Here is a 27,020-nt window from a genome sequence, read left to right as displayed (position 1 = left end):
TTGGCTATTACTTACTAGCCATGAGAAGAAATAATGACATCAGTCACATTCACACTGATTTATGAACAAGAAGTGAGTAAACAAATGATAAAAGTTACAAAAAAAATACATATTCAGTCTCTGAGTCATTTGTGAAGATTAGATGGAACATTGTGGCAGTTAGTGTGGTCATGGGGAGAAGGCAAGAGAACGGGGTTGAGAAACATATCAGTCATGATCGAATGGTGGGACAGACTCGATTGATTGATTTGATTTATTATCATGTGTACCAAAGTACAATGAAAAGCTTTGTTTGCAAGCAGTGCTGGCAGTCAGAGTGAACAAGGACTAACAGATCATTGGGTGAAAAAAAACTGGACAGAGTAAGGCATACAGGTTACACCGCACAGGATGTGCGCTAGGCAAGATCAACATTAACAAGATCAGCGTTATTTGAAGTTAGAGAGTCTAGTCAGTCTAATAACGGCAGGGAAGAAACTGTTCTTGAACCTGCTGGTGTGTGTGTTCAAGCTTCTGTATCTTCTGCCTGATAGAATAGGCTGTAGGAGAGCATTACTGTGGTGGGATGGGTCTTTGATGATGTTGGCAGCCTTTCCGCATCAACGGGCTGTGTAAATGGAGTCCATGGATGGGAGGTTGACTTCCACGATGGTCTGGGCTGTGCACACAACCTTCTGTGGTTTCTTACAGTCCTAGGCAGAGTGGTTGCTGCACCAGCCCGTTATGCACTCGGATAGAATGCTTTCTATGGTGCATCTGTAAAAGTTGGTGAGGGTCCTTATGGACATGCTGAATTTCCTAAGCCTCCTGAGGAAGACCAGGCGTTGTGCCTTCTTAGAGTTAATAAGAACTGCAGATGCTGGAGTCAGAGATAACACAGTGTGCAGCTGGAGGAACACAGCAGGCCAGGCAGCATGTCAGCTTTCCTGCTCCTCTGATGCTGCCTGGCCTGCTGTGTTCCTCCAGCTCCACACTGTGTCATCTCTATTGTTGTGCCTTCTTGACCGTCGCATCTATGTGGTCCAGGACAGATTGTTGGTTATTGTCACTCCTAGGAACTTGATGCTGTCAACCCTCTCATCCTCAATTCCATTGCTGTAGATGTTCTCCTCCTTTCTTTCTGAAGTCAATGATCAGTTCTTTTGTTTTACCAACATTCGGAGAGAGGTTGTTATCATTGCACCAAGTCACCAAGCCCTCTTTCTCCTTCCTGTATTTTGACTCATTGTTGTTTAATATCTGTCCTACCACGTTGGTGTTGTCAGCAAACTTGTAGATGGCGTTTGTTTGGCATTTGGCAACACAGTCCTGGATGTACAGGGAGCAGAAAATGCATCCTTGGGGGGGCTCCAGTGTTGAGTGTTATCGTGGAGGAGGTGCAGTTGTCTGTCTTCACTGATTGCAGTCTGTGGATCAGGAAGCTGAGGATCCACTTGCAGAGGGTGAAGCAGATGGGCAAAATGGCCTAATTCTGCTTCTGTATTTTAAGGTTTTATGCTTGTTACCAGTAACATTGACGTTGGGAGTTGAACAGTTGATTTTGAGATTCCTGGCTTGGCAGGTTAATTGAAATCCTTTCATTCTGGTTTCTTTTGACAGTGGATGGTTAGCAGCACTCAGCGTGCTGTGCAGGAATGTTTAATAGCTGTTCTCAAACTGTCACCTTCACAGTACACACTAATCCACATCCTAGCGTGTCAGGCCACTAACACACACAGACTAGGATTGAAGCATGCAATAATCCTTTTTTATTGTATATCTTTGGAAGAGTAAAACATAAACCTACCAGCAGCACATGCTCCCAGCTGACAGTGCGTCCTGTAGTCAAGTCCTCTTTATTTCTCCCTCTTCAGTTTTTCTGTTTTGAAGTTTCCCTGACTCTGTACAGGTGTAATATTCCATGTGTCCACACATAACTCTGCCAGACACTTATTGAATTTACAAGCCCAGTCATTTATGACTGTGGCAGTCGCTTTTTAGAAAAAAAAATAATATTAAAAATTTGAAGTGCCTACAGATGATTTGGGGTTATGACCCATGGTGATGGCACTAAATTTGAAGAATCGGCAAAGTTGTTAAATGTGACATATAGAGATAGTAAGAACTGCCGATGCTGGATTCAGAGATAACACAGTGTGGAGCTGGAGGAACACAGCAGGCCAGACAGCATCAGAGGAACAGGAAAGTTGACGTTTCGGGTTCTGAAGAAGGGTCCCGACCTGAAATGTCAACAGCTGCCTGGCCGGCGGTGTTCCTCCAGCTCCACACTGTGTTAAATGTAACATTGCCTACAAATGTGGCAAAGCATTTGGGGTGAGTGGAAACACAAAAGTTGCAATGAGTGGTGAGTCAACTGCATTAGTTGGAATTCAACTTCATATGAAACGGCTTGAAATCAAGAACGTAATAGAAATTTTTAAGAAAACTTGAGAGAGAAGAAAATGGAAAAAAAAGTGCAATAATGAGGCTGGAATAGAATTTCAGATGAAAGAAAGACATAACTGGCCTGAAAGATGAGAGTATTAAATAGCAGCCTCAGATACTTAAAAATGTTCTGATGAGGAAAGCCATAGCTTCACCCAAAGTGCAGTAAGGAGATGTTTAAGTTGGTACGTGCTCTACTGAAATTTGGTGAAAGCAACGTGTAGAGGCATTCCTTATGTCGTTTCAAAAGTTAGCAAAGCAAATGAAGTGGCCCAGAGGAAAACTGAGCACTTCTCATGCAAAGCAGCTTGATAGGTGGAGTTCATCAGATTTACGCATCACTTTCAGAGAGGATTTCCATGGATTATGGCGTATTAATGAAGGTAATTTTAGGTGTGTATAAATTACTGCTTGAGGCATACGGGCAAAAGTTCAAAACATAAGGAAACAGCCTGGGGCAGACCTACATTGAATTTGAAAGGTTAAGGCAAGTAATTTTGACATTTGGATATGGGTATCAGGAGCAAATGCCGTGTGTGAAGCTATCAGAGAAATTATTTTCTGAAAATAATTTTTAAAAGTCACTTACTCCCGTAATTAGAATTCATTTTGAAGGCCAGATGGTTGCAACAGCAGGATGTGTGGTGAAGATGACTGATGATTATATGTTGATCTATAAAATTAAACTTTTTTTCTGTAAACCCCATAAAGCCAAGAAGGATGGATGGTGACAGACTGAAAGGAAGGCAAGTAGCAAGGGTAAAGAGGTGACAGCTCGGAATGCCCCAAGAATTCCTCCTCAAACTGGGAAGGAAGGTGCAAGGATGCCTTTGTTCAGAATCCTGGAAGTTGCATGGGGAGCCCTCGGGACTTCTGTAAGAATGTTTCCAAAAAAGGAGCCCCAACATGAAAATGCAACATATTAAATTGTCACTTTAACTAAGAGACCAAAGATAAACACTGCTGAGAGTGCTGGAGAAGTGAATATAAATGAGTGATATAAAGGAATTTTGTCAAGAGGAAAAGTAAGCCCTTTTTCTTCAAATGATACAACTAAATCCAAGACTATATCAAGAAATATGTAATACTGCCCTCAGAGAGCTCATGGAAAGCTAAAGATTGAGTAAATCAAATTAGTGATAGTGTAAACAGATATTCGATGGGCCAAATGGCCTAGTTCTGCTCCTACAGCTGATGGTCTATTAGAGTAATTAGAACTTTCTTTAAAGATGTGAGTAATTTAAAAGAAGTGCTTTGTAAGCCTTTAATTGAGGTGCAGAACGCAAATCTGAAGTTAGTCAAAATTCGTACAATCCACCCACACTGAAAGTAAGACTAAGTGAGTTCTGAAATGTTAAGTTAAAAATGTGATTCTAGTGAGGGGGTGGAGAAATCTCATAGATCATGTTTTTTTTTGGTCAGGCAGTGGTACTGCAATAATATTTTTGAGAGAGAACGGATAGCTTAAGAAATTCCTAAGGCAGGACACATAGGAATAAAGAAAACTCAAGCATTGATAAATATGCATTTTTATTGATTGGGAACACCTCAAAATACAATCACACCAGCACCTTTGATATCCGTGGCAGTTTTTTGAGGAACTATTCAACAGAGAACTGGTAGACTATGTAGGATATTGATAGAGAATGGGGCACCAGTATACACTTACTATCATAGATATGACAACATGTTCCTCAAAGTCCATTCCTTTGAGGATAATGTCAGCTAAAGTACTGATGGAAAATTAACTCACATTTATACTCACTGTGGACTGCCAGTAACGTGACAGTTGGACCAATTTCATGTATAAATTCTTTTAGTACATAATGTGTAAACAAGTGAAGTCTATAACGTATCATCTACAAACACAAGCTTAAAGGAGGTCTGATGACACTCTTGAGACAACAATTAAAGCATACTTTCATGAAAATCCCTATGATTGGAACAAATGTTTTGATTTTCTGATACCTGCTTCCGAAGACTCACCAAATGAATCAAATACGTTTAGGTCATTCAGATCAATCCATGATCATTGAATCAGAGGCCCATTAAAATTTATCAAGGAAATGTTTTCAGGACAGAAAGTTTCAGGACTAAAGGATTTTTGTCAAGCGGAAAAGTAGTCCTTTATTCTTCAAATCATACAGCTAGACCCAGAACAATCTTTTAGATGATGTGTCAGTGTTTCTGGAGAGACTCACAGGAGCGTGCAAAGCAGCACAGAAGCATTTAAAACTTTACAGGCAAAGGTGAAAGAGTGCGCAGCTAAGTGTGTTGAAATCAGACCATTTCAAACAGGAAATGAAATGTTAGTATCATTATGTTTACAGGGGGAACAACTGAAAGCCAGATTCAGTGGCCAATACAAGGCAATTAAGGAAATCAGTCAAGTGAATTAACTGGTGGACACTCCAGGTCGCATAGAGAAAACTTGGTTTTGTCATAGCAACATGTCAAAATGATATGATTGTGGAGAGGAAGAGGAGAGCATTAAATAAGTGGCTAGAGTCCCTGATAAGGTAAAGCATATGTGAGTTGAGGGAGGAGATTAAATGGGTAGTTATCATGTATGGTGGGGTATGATGTACGTGGGCTATTGGAATAGATTGAAGGTTGGTAAAGTTCCCACTTGGTAGAGTGTGCATGAGGTATTGATTGATGGGCGGAATAGTTAAGTAACAATCTAATAACAACAACACTATCGTTAACAGCAGTAAGTTTTGCCATTTACATGCCAAGATAATAAATTAGAAAGAGATGAGGATTCATTTAGGCCAGGTGTGAATGGATTGAAGGTAATACACAGAGGACAATGGTAAGAGTGGAGGCAGATTTACCTAATGTATTGCCTGAGTTTCGTGCCCCTGAGGGTTTTTGCTTTGCCCCCGTAACTCTATTGCAAAGTGTACATATGTGGATGTAAATTACGATAGGTTCAAGCCTGAGTGTGATCCCACCTTGGCCAAATAACTTCTGATGTTTACAATTGTAATCCTACAAAAAAAACAAAAATGGTAATTTAGGCAAGGAAATAGTGAAATTGTCCCTCATTATTCTCAGGTATACTTGATGTTAGTGGAAGAGAGTGGGGATAGTGGTTAGGCATCGTGAAGGAGGTGCCATTTGTTCATGTTTTGGAGACAGTGGACACTAATATTCCTGTAAATTTCAGTGCCTTTCAGAGAGACCCCAAGCTACACTAACAGGCGACGAACAGGCGGAGGTGCCCTCTCATCCCCACGCACTCTGCTGCGATCCACCAGTGACAACAATATCAACAACCTCCCAAGCCGGACGTCCCACTCACCCGTACCGTCCCTCAGAAGCCTGCCACCGCAGTTACTGGCGCACATGCAGGAGGGTGCTGAGGGAGGTCAGCAGAGTACTGCCAGCTCTCGGAGTTCACATAGCCGATCACCCTCGCTGCAGTGTGTTCAAGAGGAAAGTGATGCTAACACGCCTGTCCTCAGGAAGCAGACTAAAGCCAGGCTCAGGTAAGATGGCTCAGAAGCCTCTGTCCTCAAAAGGCTCTGGGATCGGGGAACAGAATTCAACTTTATTTTCTGCCCATCTACCTGACTGTCCAAATTTCTATGCATTTCTTTAACGGCAACACATGAATGGAGAATATATTTTCAACCAGGTTTATCAGTGAAGGCAGCTATGGTAAATCGGGGAAGAAACTGTAGCATCAAAAGGAAAAGATACATAGTTTACAGTTTGAATCTGAAAAGGTCCTTTAAACCTTGATCAAGGCTTTTAAAGATTTGTATAGTTGCCCAACAAACCATTGATGATTTTTACTTAATATCAACGAATATAGTGCAGCGTGTTAGTCTCATTCCTTCATCAGATACCTCCCTATGTAGTCCCCATGCCGTGGCATTCTATTCTCAATACACCTGCAGAGTGGGCCAAGGCTTAAGCTGCTTGTCCTGAGGGCCACCAGCTGTCTGGCTAATTTTCTGACAACCTGAGACAGTGTACAACGGAGGGGCATGTGGAACTTGGCACACTTACGGTAGCAGCTTGTAGCTGTAAGGTAGCTCTACTATCACGAGAAGTACTGAAACAGATTGTTAGAGAAGATTATCTGCTTGAGGCCCTTAGCTTTGCCTTTGTGCTGGTGTGGAATTTATGATTTCATGTATGGTTAGCAGGCCCAAGCTGTAAGAGATTGGGAAGCTGAAATGACTACAAATCCTTCTCCTCTTCTCCTCTTCTCCTCTTCTCCAATTCCCAGAGCAGCTAGCTCTATAGTCCTCGATGGAAGAGCCTGTGCAGGGTATTAAACTGACAAGGACCTCACAGCTGACCCCAAATCATGGACCGATTCCACATTCACTCAATGCTTCCAGCAGGGATACAGAACAACAAACATCTGCAGAAGGCTTGACAGATCCCATTTAGGGTTTCGTCAGTGCTGCCAGGTCTGTGAGTAGCATTGACAAAAACTAAGTTTTAAAAAAAATCAAATGAGCGTGAATTTCTGCTGTTCAGCCTCGCAGCTTGAAGCAATTGTTTGTTCTTAACTGCAGACTGATCCAATCAACAGGTTACTATGTCTGCAGTTCTGACTCTACATCCTCTCAAATCCACTCTTCCTTTTACCACTGTCACGTTCTGTTTTTTTTTCCTTTCACATTAATACCAGAACAGTCAATCCTGTTATACATACAGTTAGTGCTAAGACTATCAATCCAATGAGACAGTTAGGAGTGTTAGGACTGTCAATCATCGTGGAAGCAGATCAGAAATGGCCCAATGGAGACTGGGCCAAGGTGGACCTGTTAGAAGGCCCCCCTTAATTTGCAGACAGGCAATGGTTTAATGGTATTTTCTAGACTATTAATCCAGAGATCCAGGTAATGTTCTGGGTACCTGGGTTCAGATCCCATCACGGCAGAAGGTGGAATTTGAATTCAATAGAAAACTGAAATAAGAGTCTAATGATGACTGTGAATCCATTATTGACTGTCAGGAAAAATATCCCATCTGGTTTACTAATGTCCTTTAGGAAGGAAACTGCCATCCTTACCTGGTCTGGCCTATATGTGACTCCAGACCCACAGCAATGTGGCTGACTCTTAACTGCTTTCTGGGCAATTAGGGGTGGGGACTGACCGCTGGCCTAGCCGATGATGCCCACATCCCATGAATGACTTTTTAAAAAATTCTGTAGGATTTAATTCTAGCTGGGTGGAAGGTTTTTATACTCTTTAAGCCTCACCCTCCCACTGCCAATCCACATAACATTGTACTTTATAACAACTTGTCCCAGTGTCTACTCTGGGCAGGTCGTAAAAGTTCTGTGGATATGAATGAAATAAAGTTCTAAAAATATAATATAAATTTAATTGTACAGATTTTATTTTTTAGAAAAAAAAACTCCCATTCATGAAAGCCTATTCAAAACTTCAAAAAAATTCAGATGTTTAATCTCTTTTAAAACGCAAGTAAACTTATTTCCACATTCCATGTCAAAAACAACTAATGGTAAAAGCTTTATAAATGTGTTAAGCTGTGAGTTTAGAACCCAGCCCCATCCCTCTAAGATAATTATAGTTTTTTTTTAGGAATCAGCCAAGGATCCATAAAAAGCCTTTGGACAATGCCAACAAGCAGCTGTTGTAAATCGCTACAGCAGAGTTTTTTTTTAATTACTGGCATCTGCAGCTTCTTTTCATTTTGAAAGATTAAGGAATAAATATTTTCATACCATGACGGTTGAAGAGACCCTTATCCACCCCTCAAGAACGTTTAATGTTTTCTTCATAAATTCATGACTTGCACACTGTAGGTTAAGACTCTTGCCAAGATAGGGTATGTTTGAACTTAACACTGAGTTCAAATGGTGTTGCTGAGTTCAGGTGAATTATGTGACCTCTTTACCTCGATTGGCAAAAGTTAAGTCTGTTGGAAATGGAGGTCCTCCTGACTATTTTTGAAGGTCCACAGAGTCTTTATATCTTCTTAAAATAGTGGGTCTTGGGACTATAAGTTCTGTTTGACACAGTCAGTGTTGTGATAGTCGTTACTGTTATACAGAGTTAGTGTTTGGATATTTAGTCCTATTGTAGACACTTTGAATATTGGATCAGACTATCTAGTTACGAGCAAAACGTCTATGCATAGTTTTTAATAGAAGCCATAGAATCCCACAGTGTGGGAACAGGCCATTTGGCCCAACAAGTCCACATCGAAGAGCATCCCACCAGACCCATCCCCTTACCTTGTCCCTGCAACCCGGCATTTCCCATGGCTAATGCGCCTCACCTACATATCCTTGAACTGTGGGCAATTCAGCTTGGCCAATCCACCTACCCTGCACATCTTTGGACTGTGGGAAGAAACCAAAGCACCCGGAGGAAACTCACACAGACACGGGGAGAATGTGCAAACTCCACTCAGACAGTCATCTGAGGTTGGAATTGAACCTGGGTCCTTGGTGCTGTGAGGCAGCAGTGCTAACCACTGAGTTGCCATGCCAGGGGTTGTGGGGACAGTTGTTCCTATGAACATACATATGAACATGTAAATTTGGACTAGGAGTAATCCATTCAACACCTTAATTCTGCAACCCTACCTTCTGTCCCTTCATCTTAGTCAATAGTGTAAATTGTAAACAGTTGAGGTTCTAGCACCAATCTCTGTGGCACATCACTGATGACATCTTGCCAAACTGAAAAAAAGACCCATTGATACATACTCTCTGCTTCTGTTAACTGACCAATATTCTAACCGAACTTACGTGCTATCCCTACATCATGTGCTTTTAGTTTCTGCAACACCTTATCATACCCTGTTATAGACGGACTTACCGAACTTCTTGCCTTATCACTCAATCCCACTTACTAATCTTCTTCGTGTATCTGTCATCTCCACTTTGTCACATATCCCTCAATTCTACCAACCATCGAATGCACAAAGATGCAAATAATAACTGGCAAAATGAGTCCATAAATGGAAAATGAATTTCAGCATAGGAAAGTGTGAAATTTTGCATTTGGCGGGGGGAATAAGAAAGTCACGCACTCATCTGAAAATAAAAGTCCAAATGAGATATAGGAGCAAAGAGATGGAAGCGTGCAGATTCAAAAATCATTCAGTGTTATTGTTGCAGTTTAACAAAATCTTGACAAGTGCAAATAAAGCATTGGGGTGATCTGATAAAGGCTAGTAAGATATTATAGTGTTAAATAATGGATATATCTCTACTAATGGGTAGTCCATATTAGGGCCCATTTATATAAGTACAGTAAAGAATTCAACGGAAACTTCTCTACCCAGAGACTGCTGACTTTTAACTTCACCTGCTATTCTTCTTACCTCACTTACCTATCTTTTCCTCAGGTCTGACAAACTCACTTAAACACAAACTGCTTACTGTGTCACTTAATCTTCTCTCCAGGGAAATATCCAATTTTCCCTCAGCTCATTTGAAGTGTCTGTTTCAATAAGCTTCCTTGAAAGTTATGTTCCAAAATTTCCCTTTGGGTAAAGAAGTTCCCCGATTCACATTTTCATGATGATCAGTCTAGAAATTGAAGACCTTTTGACCCATCAGTTCCCATCTGTCCTGAATACGAATTTATACAACAATTATCACAGACATAGGATGTGCTAACATTCCATAGCTTTTTCAGTTCAGTCCAAGTATCCAAGTGTACAAAATGCAATAGACAATTTGCATGTAACAGTGTTTCACGATAGCAGAGCGATAAATGATCGCTTTGCTGATGTTGACCAGGAATGGAGTGGACTCCCCAGCTTTTGTTCTGTGGGATCCTGTTCGGCGAGCAGATGAAAATCTTGGCCAAAAGACAATGCAGCACTCCATTAGGTTTTAAATTCCTAGGTAGAGCTTTCATCATGGCTTCATTCATCATCACTGAGCCAAGCCTATCCACCAAAGTACTTCTGCCCTACACTTGTTCACCATGACCTTGCCACTGTATCCTTTTGTGGTGCTGTACTACTACATCTGACAGTTTTTATCCCAACAAGTCCAGTTTCTCTTCAGGTAACTTTTGTGCACATTTGTACAAAAGCACCTCTAAAAGGTTTCCCAATCAAAGGGTGTGAGGAAAAGAATGATAATCGATTCTTAAGTCAAACGGTGCTGTGTGCCTCCTAATCGGAAGGATTGTTAGTGACCACTGGAGTTGGTGTGCAATAGCACAGACCCTTAAATTCTTATACTTCAGCTCCTTATAGCATAGACATCTGAATCCACTGATTGTAGTGATCCAACTGATCCTGCTGCGAATCCGATTCTTTATCTGTCCCGTAGGTGGTCGCTGGGCCAGGGACAGAAGGGTACATCAGACCCAATAACTGAGACCTGGGCTCCAAGGGGCCCACTGAGCTTGGATCAGAAACAGGACTGGGGGCCCAGGGCTTGTGATTTATATCCCTGACATTGTGCAATAGGTCCTTACCTCAAATAGGAAATGCAATAGCTGCAAACAATTTATTGCTCATAACGTCACTCCACTATCACAGAGACCTTTCCCCTTAACCACTGAACCTCTGGTAACATGAACAGGATTCATATTATCCAGTTGCAGATTTTACTGATGTTAGTGTGCTCACCACTGACAGTCAAATGGTAAATTATTTTGCTGTACCTAATGACAAATCAGAAACAGATATGTCCTGTTTGATTCAGTATTGGAAAGACCTATTGACCCATTCGCTCAGCTATTGTGAGCAATCTGTTGTCTCTCCTTTCTGTCTTGGTATGTGAACAGTGTGCCATTACACATTTTTTGACTGCAAATGGCTTTTCATCAAACATAGAAGATAGGAGCAGGAGGAGGCCATTCAACCCTTCAAGCCTGCTCTGCAAGTCATCACAATTGTGGCTGATCGTTCAACTCAATAGCCTAATCCTGCTTTCTTCCCATAATCTTTGATTCCATTCGCCCCAAGTGCTATATCTAGTTGCCTTTTGGATATATTCAGTGTTTTGGCATCAACTACTTCCTGTGGTCATGAATTCCACAGGCTCACCACTCTTTTGGTGAAGAAATGTCTCCTCATCTCCATCCTAAATCATCTATCCCGAATCCTCATACTGTGACCCCTGGTTCTGACACACCCACCATCTGGAACATCCTCCCTGCATCTACCACGTCTAGTGCTGTTAGAATTTTATAAGTCTCTCTGAGATTCCCCCTCATTTGTCTGAACTCCAGCGAAAACGATCCTAACTTAGTCAATCTCTCCTCATACTTCAGATCTGCCATCCCTGGAATCAGCCTGGTAAAACTTCGCTGCATTCCCTTGACAGCAAGACCATCCTTCCTCAGAAAAGGAAACCAAAACTGCACACAGTATTCCAGGTGTGCCCTCACCACGGCCCTGTATAACTGCAACAACACCATCCCTGCTCCTGTGCTCATAACTTGTCGCAATGTAGGCCAACATAGCATTTACCTTCTTGACCGCCTCCTGTACCTACATACTTACCTTCAGCGACTGGTGCACAAAGACATCCAGGTCCCACTGCACACTCCCCTCTCCCAATTTACAGCCATTCAGGTAGTAATCTGCCTTCTTGTTTTGCTTCCAAAGTGAATAACCTCACATTTATCCAAATTATACTGCATCTGCCATTAATAATCCTCTCTCATTTTCTGAGGGTGTAAAATCAACCCTTCACTGAGATTCTTCCCAACCTAACCATGGGTTCAATGGTTCAAATAGTAAACCTGCTTACGCCTAGCCTATCCCCTCCCTTGGTCCATGCCAAGTGCAGTCATTTACTAAGTATGTGCGCTTTTCATTCAGCTGAGTTAATGCAATCATTTCAGCTGAATAAATGCCTTTTCCTTCCCTCTCCCTCTCCATACAAAGGGATTGGGTAGAACGGTAGGCTAGACTTTGCCTAGAGGAGGACAATTCCAGCCCAATCTGCTGGTCATAAGGATCTCGTATGAAATGAATGTAGTGTGTTCACAATACAGTCTCATGAAGTTACAGCTAATTTAGCAGAAGATTGTTAAGTGAAACAATGGCTGGCAATTCTGTCAGAATGACCTTCACTCCCACTTCCATAATGTCAGCCGATGTACAGTACAAATCTTGGTGAAGTTCTTGCAGTGCAATGTGATCAGCCCTGAGGAAGTTCTCCACTAATGTCAAGTAAGAACACAGAGAATGTTCTTTTGAGTTTGGAGTTGTCACATCTGTAAGAATACTGAAGTCAGAGTTTTACTCTGTATCTGACCCATGCTGCATGTACCCTGGGAATGTTTGATTAGACACTGGAGAGATTTTTACTGGAATTGTATTCATGCTGTAACTGACTGGGAACATTTGGTGGAACAAATTTTGTTCTCTCTTTAACGCTTCCTGTGTGAATGTTGCATTTCCAGACTTGGTCAACGAAATCCCTGATGGTGAAATTCCCAAAATGAACAGGATCAATAAATGAACAGAATCCCTGAAGATGAAACCATCCATAAATGTGAAACATGAATGCGAGACTCCCTTCATAAATGGGGATCCTTGATAGTGAGACTCCCTTAATAAATAAAATCCCTGATAAGGCTCATTGTATAAACAGAATGGTTCCTGATTTTGAAGTTCCATGCACACATGGGGTTCATGATATTGAAGCATTTTTTTTAAAGGAGTTCCATTGATAAGATTCCATGTTTGCTGCTGAGTTTGCCTCAGCTTTTATAGGAGGCTTTCCCACCCTAGCACAAGGTTTTCTCTGCTGCTTTAGAAAATCCTTTCAATTTTATTGCTGTACTTCTGTGTTTTGGGCATTAAAACTCAATTATCCAATCACATAGCCTTCAGTCAAATGGATGCTATTAATAGCTCACTGCATCGATCATTCAGCATTGATTTACAGTCACTATACCAGTTGATGGTACCTTCCTGCGGAGGTGGAAATCTCTGCATTTTCCTCTCTCATGTCCATTAATCAAAGGCTAGATGCTGTAAATTGGGAGATACTCACAAAATATCAATAGGTAGGAGTTGGATCAAACCATTAACAGTACCAAGTGAGGGCTTCCTTTTGTTCACCTAATGCTAATTTTCTCTGGCCATCTCCAATTTGGAGTTGCTGCATGATTGTTGAGGTGAAGGTCCAGTGGCAGATTCTCACATATGAACAAGCTTACATACAAATTAGGAGCACAAGTAAGCCACTTGCTCCAACGTACATTAACATTATGACTGATTTGCTTGTGTTACAAATACCACATTAAAATCTACACCCAAAAACTGCCCCTTCCTTGATTTGATTTAATTTATTGTTGTCACATGCACCTAAGTACAAAGTACAAAGTTTTTGTTTTGCTAGCAGTACAGGCAGATCATAGCATACAAGGACATATAGATCACAGGATGTTTAGCCCTTATCTCTGCCTTCATAATATTCAATGACACCTTCTGCCTAATTTCCTTCTGAGGCAGAGAGTTCCAAAGTCACAAACCTGCTGAGAGAAAATAAAAAATTCCTTCCCTTCATCTTCGTCCCAGAGCGGCAATCCTTAATTTTAAAACATGTCCCCACGTTCTGGACTCATTCACAAGAGTAAACATCCTTTTCATGTCCATTTTGTCTAGATTATTGAGAATCAAATAAATTTTGATCAAGTCACTCCTCATTCTTCTATACTGTCAGTGAAATAAACCCAGTCTATCAAATCTTTCCCCGTAAGACCACTTGCTTATTCCAAGCTTCAATGTCACAAACCACCTCACCCCCGTACTGCCTCCAATGCAATTACACCGTTTCTTAAATAAGTACTTCCTTAAGCAGTACGCAGGATGTGGTCTGACCAGTGCTCCTTCTAAATAGAATAATGTCCTTACATATATGTTCAATTCCCCTCATAATAAAGGATAGTATTTCATTAGTTGTCTTAATCACTTGCTGTACCTGCACACTAACTTATTGTGACTTGTAACAGAGCACCTAAATTTCTCTGTACCTCAGAATTCTGAAATCATTCTACATTTAAATAATACTCTGCTTTTTTAAAATTATTCTGGCTAAAGTGAATAGCATCATACCTTCCGACAATATACTCTATCTGCTAGATTTTAGCCCACTCACAACCTATCTATATTTGTCTATATTCTTGTTATATAATCTTCACAACATATATTCCTACTTATTGTTTTGTGATCTGCAAGTTTAGCTTCTGTGCCTTTGAACCCCTCATCTAAGTCATTGTTATAATTTGTAAAAATTGAAGGGTCCAGCACAGACCCCTGCGAGTCCCAACTTATTACATCCTACCAATCTGAGAAAGACTCATTTACATATGAGGGGAACCTGCTTCAGGTGCATCTGTCCTGATTCAGCAAATTCCCACTTTGAACCAGTTCTCAAATATACTCATTCAAATTCTCCCTGACACTGACCATGTGCCCGTACTGTCCGTGTGCTTTAAAATCCCTTTTTTAATATAAAGCTGTGATGAGTCGTAGGAACATAGAAGATAGGAGCAGGAGGTGGTCATTCAGCCCTTCGAATCTGCATGATCGTGGCTGATCATCTAACTCAATAGCCTAATCCTGCTTTCTCTCCATAAACTTTGATCCCATTCATTCCAAGTGCTATATCTAGCCGCCTCTTGAATACATTCAATGTTTTGGTATCAACTACTTCCTGTGGTAATGAATTCCACAGACTCACTAGTCTTTAGGTGAAGAAATGTCTCCTCATCTCCGTCACTGTCTGCCCCGAATCCTCATACTGTGACCCCTGGTTCTGGACACACCCACTATCGGGAACATCCTCCCTGTATCTACACTGTCTAGTCCTGTTAGAATTTTATAAGTCTCTATGAGAGCCCCCTCATTCGTCTGAACTCCAGCAAAAACAATCCTAACCTTGTCAATCTCTCCTCATATGTCAGACCCGCCATCCCTGGAATCAGCCTGGTAAACTTTCGCTGCACTCCCTCGAGAGCAAGAGCATCCTTCCTTGGAAAAGGAGACCAAAACTGCACACAATATTCCAGTCTCTACCTGGATATTGATTACTGTGGCTCAAACCTTATTCAGGCATCGATTCAGGTCTGGTGTTTCAGGTGATTGATAGATAATTTCCATTTTCAGGTAGCTGCTTGTTTAACAAGGTTATTTTAACTTTCTTGAAGTCTGTCAGTTCTAGATCAGATTCTAACTCAACTAAAATTGAACTTGAAAACTGGTTACAACTTGACTTCCCACTTTGAAGTAAATTCCCAGATATAGTCCCCCAGCAGTTTTCATTCAAACAAAGTCTCCCTCCCTGTTTTAAAATCTCTTTTCTTATGTAGAGCTGTGATGACTCATTCTCCAGTGTATCTTGCTGTTATAATCATCAACACCTTCTTGATAGATGCAACAAGTGGCCATTTCTTTCCCGACTCTGGTTTTGACTGGTGAGGAGCTGGTGAAGATTTTTTGGCCCCTTGAGCCTGTTCTGTCATTCTTTTAGATCGCATGTGATACGTGCCTCAATTCCATTTATTTGCCATTGCACCATTTTATTGGAAAGCCTTGCCCAACAAAAATCTATCAATCACCACCTCAAAATTTCAGTCAACATTTCTAAGCACTACGTCCTTTCAGGAAGGGCAGTTTGACATTTCGATATCCTTTGCACTGAAAAGAAGAATGAAATTGTGAGTAGTGGATGTTTTTATTTACATTTTGTATTGGTTGATGGAAAACAGAGAGTTTTGTATCCTTATGAATTCCTGAAATCTTACTAATTGGGTGCACACATTTCAATTGATAATAATCTGAAGCAGTGTGCTTAGGCCTATCTCTTTACTAATCTTCAAGTACAATATAAACAACCATTGCATTCTAGCAAGTTGCCCCTGTGATTATAGATATATATCCTTATGTCAAATGAACAGGGGAAAGTAAGTGCCATTCCTGCTTGAGCCAACTGATCTAGAACTAACAGCCTTTTCATGCACAAAACCTTCCTGTGATGCACTTCCCTGGAAGCCAGATCCATCTGGAGACCGGTTTAATTGGCTGACACCTATTGGCAGCCTTTCTTATTATCCACATGAGCAGTACAAGACAAGCAGAAGCTTTCGCAAACATCAGCATAAAATATCCCAAAAGGATGGGTGACGCACCTTTAAACCCGAACTTGAGTCAGGAGCTAGTGTCAATGTACCACCACTATTCACCCTAAAAGACATGCACCCTAACAAGAGGTTCTCCAATGGTGCTACTGAATAAGACCATCGCACAGCATATAATGGATCATTAATTTCATGCAGAAACACAATCACGCTGCAGTCCCACCATGAATGTTCACCTGTGATTCCTGAAATCTCCTACCTGCTAGACACCAGTTGTACAGCAGTTACAGGACTACCTGTAAGCACAGATCTCAGCATAGGAACCATCCATGAGGTTCAAACCATACCCATGGTAGTAAGGTTGAAAATGCCATAGGATATTCCTCTTCAAAGGTGGAGAATGAAGCAGATACACTGCTAGTAAAGATGTGGAGAATAAGCAGACCATGCACCAGATAAAGGTTGCAAGTCACTAATCCAACAACAAATACCTGGATACCAGCAAAGACTTGTAATCAATGCTGATAACAATGCCACATTGCAAAGGAACAGAAGCCACCTCAGATCAATATACGACGCACCAAACATGCACACAGGGAGTCAGGAAGAAAACTCCGATGGCAATGGTTGCACGATAATGCTGAGTGACAATAGTCAACAGCAAGACAACTAAAGTTGAGAACCAAGAGCAACTTAGAATAACATACTTCCCAACATGGGTATAGGATGGCCAGATTAGGACACGTTATCAACCTCTAAAACATTATATCAAACCTTGACTTATTAAACTTAACTCTTTTTAAATGGGTGTATGTTGTTCAATAAATGCATGTTTGATGTGTTGTTCCTTTGGAATAAAGGAAGAGGTTGTGGTTTGTCTCTCAGCAGATGCACAATATGCTTTTAAAGAACTTGCTGATGATGTCAGCACCATGCCATAGTATATGGCGTAATGATATAAAGCTCTCAGTCACTATCTGACTGAGCTCTGTCCTCTTGCAGCATGATATGCTGAAGGAATTGTGTGGCAGTAGATCCAAGTTGCCTAGCTTGAGCTCAAACATGCAAGTGCCAATGATTATAGTGTACATAAATATCAGGAGCCGTGCTAAACGTTCATTGAGTTCTTCAATACTATACGTGACCCACAACTCATACGTATGTTGTGAAGTTAATATAAATATCACAATGTGGGAGTTGCAGATCACCAGCTGTAATGTTGGACTATCATATCATTTGAGATGAGACTAAGGGAGGAAAAGAGACTTTGAATCAGCCAAAAGTCCCTCTAGGCATGGCCAATGGTGGATAGAATATTACATATTAGTCACAAAGAAATTTTACAAGTGTGTCTAGTCAGAACCAGCAAAGAATGAGTACCAAAAATGGCATGGTAAACAAAATCCAAAATATTAGCCATAGAATTGCAGAATCATTGAATCCCTACAGAGAGAGGCCGATTAACCCATTGAATCTGCATTGACCCTCTGAAGAGCATCCGACTCAGACCCACACCGTAACCCCACATGGGATTTTTACCCTGGCTAACCCATTTAACCTGCACATCCCTGGACACTATGGGGCTCTTTTTATCATGGCCAATCCACCTAACCTGCACGTCTTTGGACTGTGGGAAGAAACCGGATCACCTGGAGGAAACCCACGCAGACACAGGGAGAATGTGCAAACTGCACACAGACAGTCGCCCAAGAATAGAATCGAACCTGAGTCCCTGGCGCTGTGAGGTAGTGGTGCTAACCACTGTGCCACCATGCAGCCTCTAATTTATCTTCATTTTATGTTTCTTAATAATTTGATAAAGTCAATAAAAAAATCCCAACACACTGTGAAATTACAGTAGCTTGTAATAAAAGGAGATAATCTATTACTTTGCTGAATACTGTCAGGAGTTTGCTCAGAGGCTCCCAGTAATAAAAAACAAAAAATAGCACTACCTCACTGTTTGCTGCAACCTGTCAACCCTTTTGTTCGTTCTTCTGTTCACCTGACTTTTGCCTCCAGCGAAAGGACTAGGTGGTGAGAGAGCCAACTGCCATCCCTGTTAAGCAATCAAGCAATTAAGAAACGAGAATATTTGGCCAGTTACTAGCCAGCAGATGTCCTGTGCAGTCTCATTAATGTGTCTTATCTGGGTCACCTCTTGAAAGTTGTACCAGGAGCAATATTTAACTCCTGAAGTGACGTGGTGAGAATTTTAAATGACATATTTGAACAGTATAGCAAACTATTGTCTTGGTTGGAGTCATTCCCACTCATCCATCTCTGAGGTTGGGATTTGGATATTTGTAATCTTGTGCAGATTAAAGGTTTCATTCCACCACATCAACCAGTTTTCAACATGGCAGTCACTGATGTAAGAAAAGGGGGAGAGGGGTAGCTCTTGTTGTTTTGTGTGCAAAGGATGATTTAAATTGTATGGTACAGGGAGGTATTCAAGGTGGGGGGTTGGTGGGGAGTAAAGGGAAACTTAGTTATAATCAGGGATAGTATAGTCAGGAAATAGACATGGTTCTCTGTAGCCAGGATTGAGGGTCCCAAAGACTGTGTTGCCTGCCTGGTGCCCGGGTTCAGGATATCTCATCTGGGCTGCAGAGGAACATGGGAGTGGGAGGGGAAAGATCCAGTTTTTGTGGTCCATGTAGGTACCAACAATATATGTAGAATAAGGCTTCTGCAGAGAGAATGTGAGCAGTTAGGAGCGACATTAAAAAGTCAAACGATAAAGGTAATAATCTCCAGATTTCTACCTGAGCCATGAGCTAATTTGTACAGGGTCAACAAGATTAAAGAGGTAAACACTTGTCTCAGAGATTGGTATGGGCTAAATAGGTTTGAACTCATGGTACGTTGGCACCAGTACTGGGGAATGAAGGAGCTGTTCCAATGGGACAGTCTCCACCTGACTTGTGCTGGGACCACAATCCTGGTGAATTACATAACTAGATCTCTGGAGTGGTTAAACCAAATAGTGGGGGATGGGTTCAGTTGCTTGGAAAATTATAAATCAAAGGTAAAGGAGAAGGTAAGTTGCAGGTAGGGGAAGGGGTTAATTGTTACCAGAAAGTAAAAGAAAGGCACAGAATGTATGAATGTCACATTGTTCCAAGGAAACGTAAAATTGTCGGGAAATATTATAAATGGAACAAACTTAAAAACATTGTATCTTAATGCATGATGCATTAAGTAATGCACAGAGCCTCAAACATTCTGTGGGAAAGGCTGTAAATCAACGAAAAATAACATGGAAAAAGAATAGAGCAATAATTATGGGTGACTTTTATCTTCATGTTGATTGGGTTAATCAAATTGGAAAGGGTAGCTAGGACAACATATTCGAGTGGCTTAGGGATAGTTTCCTGGAGAAATATGTCATGAAGCCAACCAGGGAACAGGCTATCTTGGATCTTGTTATGGATAATGAGGGAGGTTTAATAAATTACCTCAGAGTAAAAGATCCCCTAGGAAGTAGTGATCATAACATGACAGAATTTAATATTCCCTTTGAGACTGAGAAACTTGAATCGGAAAAAACTATGTTTAATTTAAATAAAGGGAATTACAATGAAATAAGGTAGAGTTCGTGAAAGTGAACAAGGCAAATAGATTAGAAGGAATGACAGTAAGCAAACAGTTAGAGACATTCAATGAGGTAATTTATTGCTCTCAGCAAAAATACATCCCAGTACGGAAGAAAGATTCTAAGAGAGGGATAAACCAATCTATGGCTAACCAAGAAAGTTAAGGGGAGTATTAAGTTGAAAGAAAAAGCATCTAAGGAGGCAAAAGTCAGTGATAGCTCCGAAGACTGGGTCAAATTCAGAATCCAGCAAAGGAGAACTAAAAAGTTAATAAAGACAGAAAATAAATTACAAGGGCAAGCTAGCGAAGAATATAAAAACTGATAGTAAGGGCTTCTTTAAATAAAGAAGAAAGAAGAGAGGTCAAAGTGAACATAGACCCCTTAGAAAATGAATCTGGGGAGATGGTTTTGAGAAACAAGAAAATAGCAGAGGAGTTGAACAGATATTTTGCAATAGTCTTTATGGTGGAAGACACTTCAAATATCCCAGTAATACTAAAGAATACAGGAGTTGAATTAAGCACCGTCATTATGACTAAAGAAGTAGCATTAGGCAAGCTAATGGGGCTAAAAGCAGAATGGCCTTAATGGCTTACATCCTAGGATCCTAAAAGAGGTAGCTACAGAGATAGTGGGACATATTGGTTATAATTTTTCAGAAGTCCTTGGATTTTGGAGAAGGACCAGAAGATTGGAAAACTGCCAATGTGACAGCCCTAATCAAAAAGGGAGGGAAGCAACAAGCCTGGTAACTGTAGGCTGATTAGCCTAACATCTATTGTTAGAAAAGTATTAAATAAATTGTTAAGGAAGTAATAGCAGAACATTTGGAAAACCATAATCTAATCATGCAGAGTCAGCATGGATTGATAAAAGGAAAATCATATTTGACCACTTTATTAGAGTTTTTCGAGGAAGTCTCAACCAGAGTGGATTGAGGAGAGCCAATAGATGTGTTGTATTTGGACATCCAAAAGATATTCGACAAGGTACCTCACAAAAGGTTAACTCATAAGTGTCGAAGGTAATATATTGGCATGGATAGAGACTTGGCTAATAGGCAGGAAACAGCAAATGGGTATAAGTGGTTGATTTTCAGGTTGGTGACCTGTGATCAGTGGGCTTCCACAGGGATCAGTGATGGGATCACAACTGTTTACAATATATACTAATGACTTGGAGGAAGGAAGTGAATGTACTGAAGCTAAATTTGCAGATGACGAATTTGATAGAACAAAATAACAGAATATTATTTAAATGCAGAAAAACTCCAGAATGCTGCAACATGAAGGGATTTGGGGGTACATGTGCACCAGACATAGAAAGCTAGCTCACAGAGGCAGCAAGTAATCAGGAAGGCTAATGGAATATTGGCCCTTATTTCAAGGGGGTTGGAGTTGAAGGTTAGGGAAGTCTCACTACAACTGTACATGGTGCTGGTGAGACCACATCTGTAGTACTGAGAGCAGTTTTGGTCCCTTTAGTTAAGGAAAGATATAATTTCTTTGAAGGCAGTTCAGAGAAGGCTCACTAGGATGATGCCTGGTATGGATGGATTGCCTCATGAGCAAAGTTTAAATAGGTTGGAACTCATTGGAATTTAGAAGAGTAAGAGGTGATCTCATTGATTCATATAGGAGGGGCTTGACAGGGTAAGTGCTGAGGTATGTTTCCCTTATTGGAGAGTCTAAGACCAGAGGGCATAGTTTCAAAGTAAAGGTGCAGTAATTTAAGACTGAGATGAGGAAGAATTTCTTCGCTGAGGGTTGAGAGTCTTTGGAACTCCTTTCCACAGAGAGCTGTTGGGGCTGAGTCCTTGTGTATATTTAAGGCTGAGACAGACAGATTTTTGATCAGTTGGGCAGTCAAAAGTTATGGGGAAAGGGCAGGAAAGTGGACATGAGGAATGTCAGATCAACCATGATCCTGTAGAATGGTGGAGCAGGCTTGAGGGGCGAAATGGCCTAATCCTGTTCATGTTTCTTACTAGCAAATCACAGGAACAATGGATAAAATCAAGTAAATCATAGAACTAAATCTCTCTGACATCTGTCTCAATAATAAATTATATATTGGAGTTGTGCAGGAGTGCACTGTTGCACAGTGAGGGTGCATATCGGGAAACACACAGGGCATATTGGGGAATGATGAGATACAGAGGGAGCCCATTGAAGAACAGTGAGGTAAAGAAGTAACAGAGTAGAGAACAGTAGAATATAGAGGGTGCACTATGGAGAAAGTGAGATTTAGAATCACAGAATCCCTACAGTGTAGATAGAGGCTGTTCTGTCCATTCGAGTTTGCACTGACTTTCTGAAGAGAATCCCGTTCTGACCCACCCTATCCCTGTAACCCTACGTTTACCATGGCTAATTCACCTAACCTGCACACTACAGGGCAATTTTAGTTTGTCCATTCGACCTAATCTGCACATCTCTGAACTCCAGGAGGAAACCAGAGCATCCAGAAGAAACCCACGCAGACAAGGGGCGAATGTGCAAACTCCACACAGACAGTCACCCGAGGCTGGAATTGAACCTGAGTCCCTGACGCTGTGAGGCAGCAATGCTAACCACTGAGCCACTGTGCTGCCCCTAGTGCCACTATGCCGCCATATAGAGTGTACATTTGGGAGGACAGTGTGGTATCGAGGGTGTACGCTGGAGAACAATAGATACAGACAGGGCACCTTGGGGAATGATGATATATAGACAGGCCACACTGGAGAGCAATGTGATCTCGAGGTTGTACCCTGGAGAACAGTGCACTGAAAAGGAGACACACTGGAATATAGAGGGGTCTCTTTAGGAGCAGTGGGATTTGAAGGCAAACTGGGGAACACTAAATAATGGTTTTCACCAGATTCGTAGACCCTTGACTCATCACCATATTCTTCCACCTTGCTTCTCCTCAGCTTATCCTTCAGTTCAGCCATTACCTTTACGTCAACCTCCTTAGCCCAACCTATCCACCATGCCTGTCTTCCTCAACTACCTATCTTGTCAATGAACCCAGCCTACATATTTAAATTATTCTTCCGGATCATTTTCCTCCATAAATCAATTTATCAATTCAACAGTCACTTGAACTGAATGAATCTGCTAGCTTTTGGGCACAGGGTTGTTGTCCCTAGCCCTGGATGGAAGACCTGGGTTCAAGTCCCAACTGCCCCAGAGGTGTGTAATAACATCTCTGAACAGGTTGATTAGAAAAATAGGTTAAAAAGAAGTAACGACCTGCTTTATTAGATTCCCTGAAGGTGTTGTATTTCCTCTGTCTTCTCTTCTTACTACTCCTTTCCTCACGCCAGATGAATAATTTGTCTGGTTCCCTTCAGAATTTTGAAGCATTAATCTGCAAATCTATCAAGATTGCAGTTAGTTTCAGTATTCAGGTCATTTCATGAATATAAGTAAAAACAGAAAAACTATAGATTGATTCAACATCAGGTCCCACTGCCCCTCAAAGTCACAATACACTCCTCAAAATAGAGTGTAGTGTAATGTCAGACTGGGGGGAGGTGTTGAGTTGAGTCCTGCAGGGACCTACGATTGGATCCCTGTTGCTTCTAATCTACATGAAATGACCCAAATACTGAAATTAACTGTAAACCTGACAGATTCGCTGACAGCATTGAAGCTGTGAGAAAGAGAGAGAGGAGGCAGAACATGATGCAAGTATTAAATTAGGTGTAAAACAGGAAAATATAGAATTATGTTCTTGGCTGATGATCCTGACAACTCAGTGAGTAAGTGTGTTTTCAAAGAGGTTTGGAATAATAGATGTGTCAGGCAAAATGTTATGAGACCCGTAGATGCGTGGCTGGAGGTGGGGTGGGAAATTTGAAAACTCACAGTCAGTTCAGCAAGGGGACATGTTCTTGCTGTGGGTGATCTTGCCAGCGATGGCTGATCAATGGAAGCGGTTCCCCAACCAGCAGCTCCAGATGGCCTATTAGTGTCAATTAACTGGTCACTGCAGGCCAGATTGGAGACATTGTCAGGATCCTATCAACAGCATATAAACCCAACTTAAAACCCAGCTGGTCCCTGGCGGTGGGCTCCCAGCAGCAGACCCAGGACCAAATAGATCAAATATTTCCCCACTCTCAGAGCCACTCTGCCGCACGAGGGTTCCCCCCCCCACAACAATGATAGCCTGCCAACTGTGCTGACAGGTCATTTTAATAAATTCACATGTCTTCCCAGGGCATATGCACCTTTAAGTGGCCTTATGATTTCCTGCATGCTGTGGCACAGAGCTAATCACACAGTTTGTACTCATCATTATCGTTTTAAAGTGGATGATCAGTCATGTTCACATTGAATGTTGGAGCAATCTTGATGGGCCTACTCATGCCTTATGTTCCTTTGTTTTAGACAGCATAATTGAAAGTGGGGTCATAATACCAGTGACAGAACAGCTACAATGGTGCGCAGGGTTAATAATTGCTCGTTAAGGCAAACAGAGAATTCAGATTGTTTGTGGATCCCACTCAGTTAAACAAAAGTGTAATGTTTGAAATCCAATATTTTCGTCTGACGTTGATAGTTTGGCAAAATTAACATTGATACAAATTGTAAATACTGAGGCCCCAGCACAGATCTCTAAAGGACTTTGCTTGTCACATCCTGCCAATCAGAAAAAGATCCCTTTATACGTATTTTGGTTTCTGCGTGCCAGCCACACCTCTATCCATGCTGATATATTACGCCTTACACCATGAGCTCCTATTTTCCACAATAACCATTCATGTTGCACCTTGTCCAACACATGGAATTCTGGGTCCAGTATGTATACAGGCTCTCCTTTATTCACAGCATTTGTTACTCTTTCAAAGAACTTCAATAAATTGTTTAAATATGATTTCTCTTTCACAAAACCACGCTGACGCTTCCAGATTGCCTTGTTTTTCAAAGTGTCCAACAATAACCTTTTTGATGATTAGTTTTTTCACTTTCCCCACCCAAGTTATCAAGCTAACTGGCCTCCATTTTCATTAGTTCTACCTCCCTCCATTATTTTTGCTGCTTTCCAATCTAACTAACCCAGAGAATTCTGTAAAATTAACACCAATACATCTACTTTATTAGCCTCCTCTTTTTAGACCCAAGGATGAAATCCATCAGGACTAGGTGATTTGTCGGGCCACACCTCAATCAGTTTGATCAGTGCCACTTCCCTTGTAATTGTAACTTCACAAAGCACCTCGCTTGCCCCCATCTCCTGATTTATTGCTATGATTTGCATTTTTTGTGTCCTCGGCTGCGAGGACTGAGGAAATACTTGTTCATTTCATCCGCCATTTCCTTGTTATCTAAAATTAAGTCCCTATTCTTATTCTGTAGAGGACCAATGTTGACCCAACTTTTGCTCTTCTCCTTTTTAAATAGTTATAGAACCACTTGCTATCCAAATTTACATTTCTCACTATCATCATGCCATGCTCTAATTTCTTTCTCTTTATTCATCTTTCATTGATTCAGTATTGTCCCTTATATTCTGTCCAATCATCTGACCTGCTACTCCACCCTAGTGCAGTCATCTTTTTCCCATAAGCTTGATGTTTTCCTTAACTACTTTAATTTTACAATGGATTGTGGGACTTCCACTTCGAATTATTCTATATCATAAGAATATACTTATTGTGAATGTTTTGAAATATCCTGTTAACTATTTTGTCTCTATTGATCTATAGGCTAATCTAATACCCTGGTTCACTTTAGCTGGCTCAAACTTCATGCTGTATAATTGCCTTGATTTAAGTTTGAAATACTGGTCTTTGGCTCACTATTCTTTCTTTCAAATTGAATGTAAAATTTAATCATATTATAGTCACTACTTCTGATATCCAAGTCTAGTGTAACCTGCTCTCTGGTTAGTTTCAGAATGTGCTGTTTTAAAATACTGTCTTGAGAGCATTCTATGAATGCTTCATTTTGGGCACCATTACCAATCTGAATTTTCCAGTTCATGTGTAGATTAAGATCACTCATAATTGTTGCTGTTCCTTTATCACAAGCATGCAATATATTTTTTATACTTTATCCTACAGTTGGTGGGCCTGTGGATAACTCCCATTAGTGACTTCTGTCCCCAGTTATTCCTTGTCTGCGCCAAAACCAATTTACATTTGATCCCTTGAATTAAGGTCACCTCTAACTATTTCACCAATGCCATTCTGATTGACCTTGTTATTCCCCCACCTTTTCCTAGTTTCCTGCTCTCCTTGAATACCATATGCGCTTTATTCCCTGTCATCGCTCAGCCACATATCAGATCAAATTTAATTACATCAGTGTGCACTATCAATTTGTTCACATTGTTATGAATACTATATGTTTTCAATTACAGTGTCTTTAGTTTTTTTTCTTTTTGTTGTCTTTTTCTGAATGCCCAGGGTGTCATGACCCAGTGGTCAATTCACCATCTGGCAATTCTTTGTGCATATGGTCTTCATCCATCTGCTGACTAGCTCAGCCAGTGCAGACATTGTTGGCTTTAGTAATCAATGAATACTCATGGAGTTAATACTCAATAAGACCTTTGCACTGGTGACTTTAAACTGCCAAGGATTCTGGCGATATGTAAGAGATGGCAGTTTAGCCTTTTCAGTATATGTTGTCCAGGTCTCAGCACCACAGGGAAGTGTGCTGAGGGCACAGGCAGCTTGGCATTCACAGTCAGGTTGTTGTTGTTCCACACTCTTACACAGCTTAGACAGAATAGCTACAGCTGTGTGAGGCATCTGCTTATTTCAGCAACAAACACTTGATAATGCTGCTGATAGTCAAACCTAAATGCATGAACTGATAAGTAACCTCCCGTGTCACATTTTACGTATTGATCAATACAGTATGCAAATATATTCAAGTACGACATTTGTCATCCTGATGCTGATGGTCAAATCAAATGCTTTACAGTCATAA

General features: G+C 41.0%; 1 protein-coding gene across 1 annotated transcript in view; it reads left to right on the top strand.

Annotated features, from left to right (window-relative positions):
- Nucleotides 1–27,020, top strand: part of shank3a (SH3 and multiple ankyrin repeat domains 3a) — an 886,564-nt gene that overhangs the window by 447,559 nt on the left and 411,985 nt on the right. Inside the window, exon 12 of the mRNA XM_048610479.1 lies at nt 5,597–5,918. Within this exon, the coding sequence (XP_048466436.1) occupies nt 5,597–5,918 (322 nt within the window). The remainder of the gene's footprint in view (nt 1–5,596; nt 5,919–27,020) is intronic.

The sequence above is a fragment of the Rhincodon typus genome, chromosome 22 (assembly GCF_021869965.1).
Source record: "Rhincodon typus isolate 14 chromosome 22, sRhiTyp1.1, whole genome shotgun sequence".
NCBI lineage: Eukaryota > Metazoa > Chordata > Chondrichthyes > Orectolobiformes > Rhincodontidae > Rhincodon > Rhincodon typus.
Note: the sequence above shows the minus strand (reverse complement) of the source record. Positions and strands in the feature narration are given on the sequence as shown.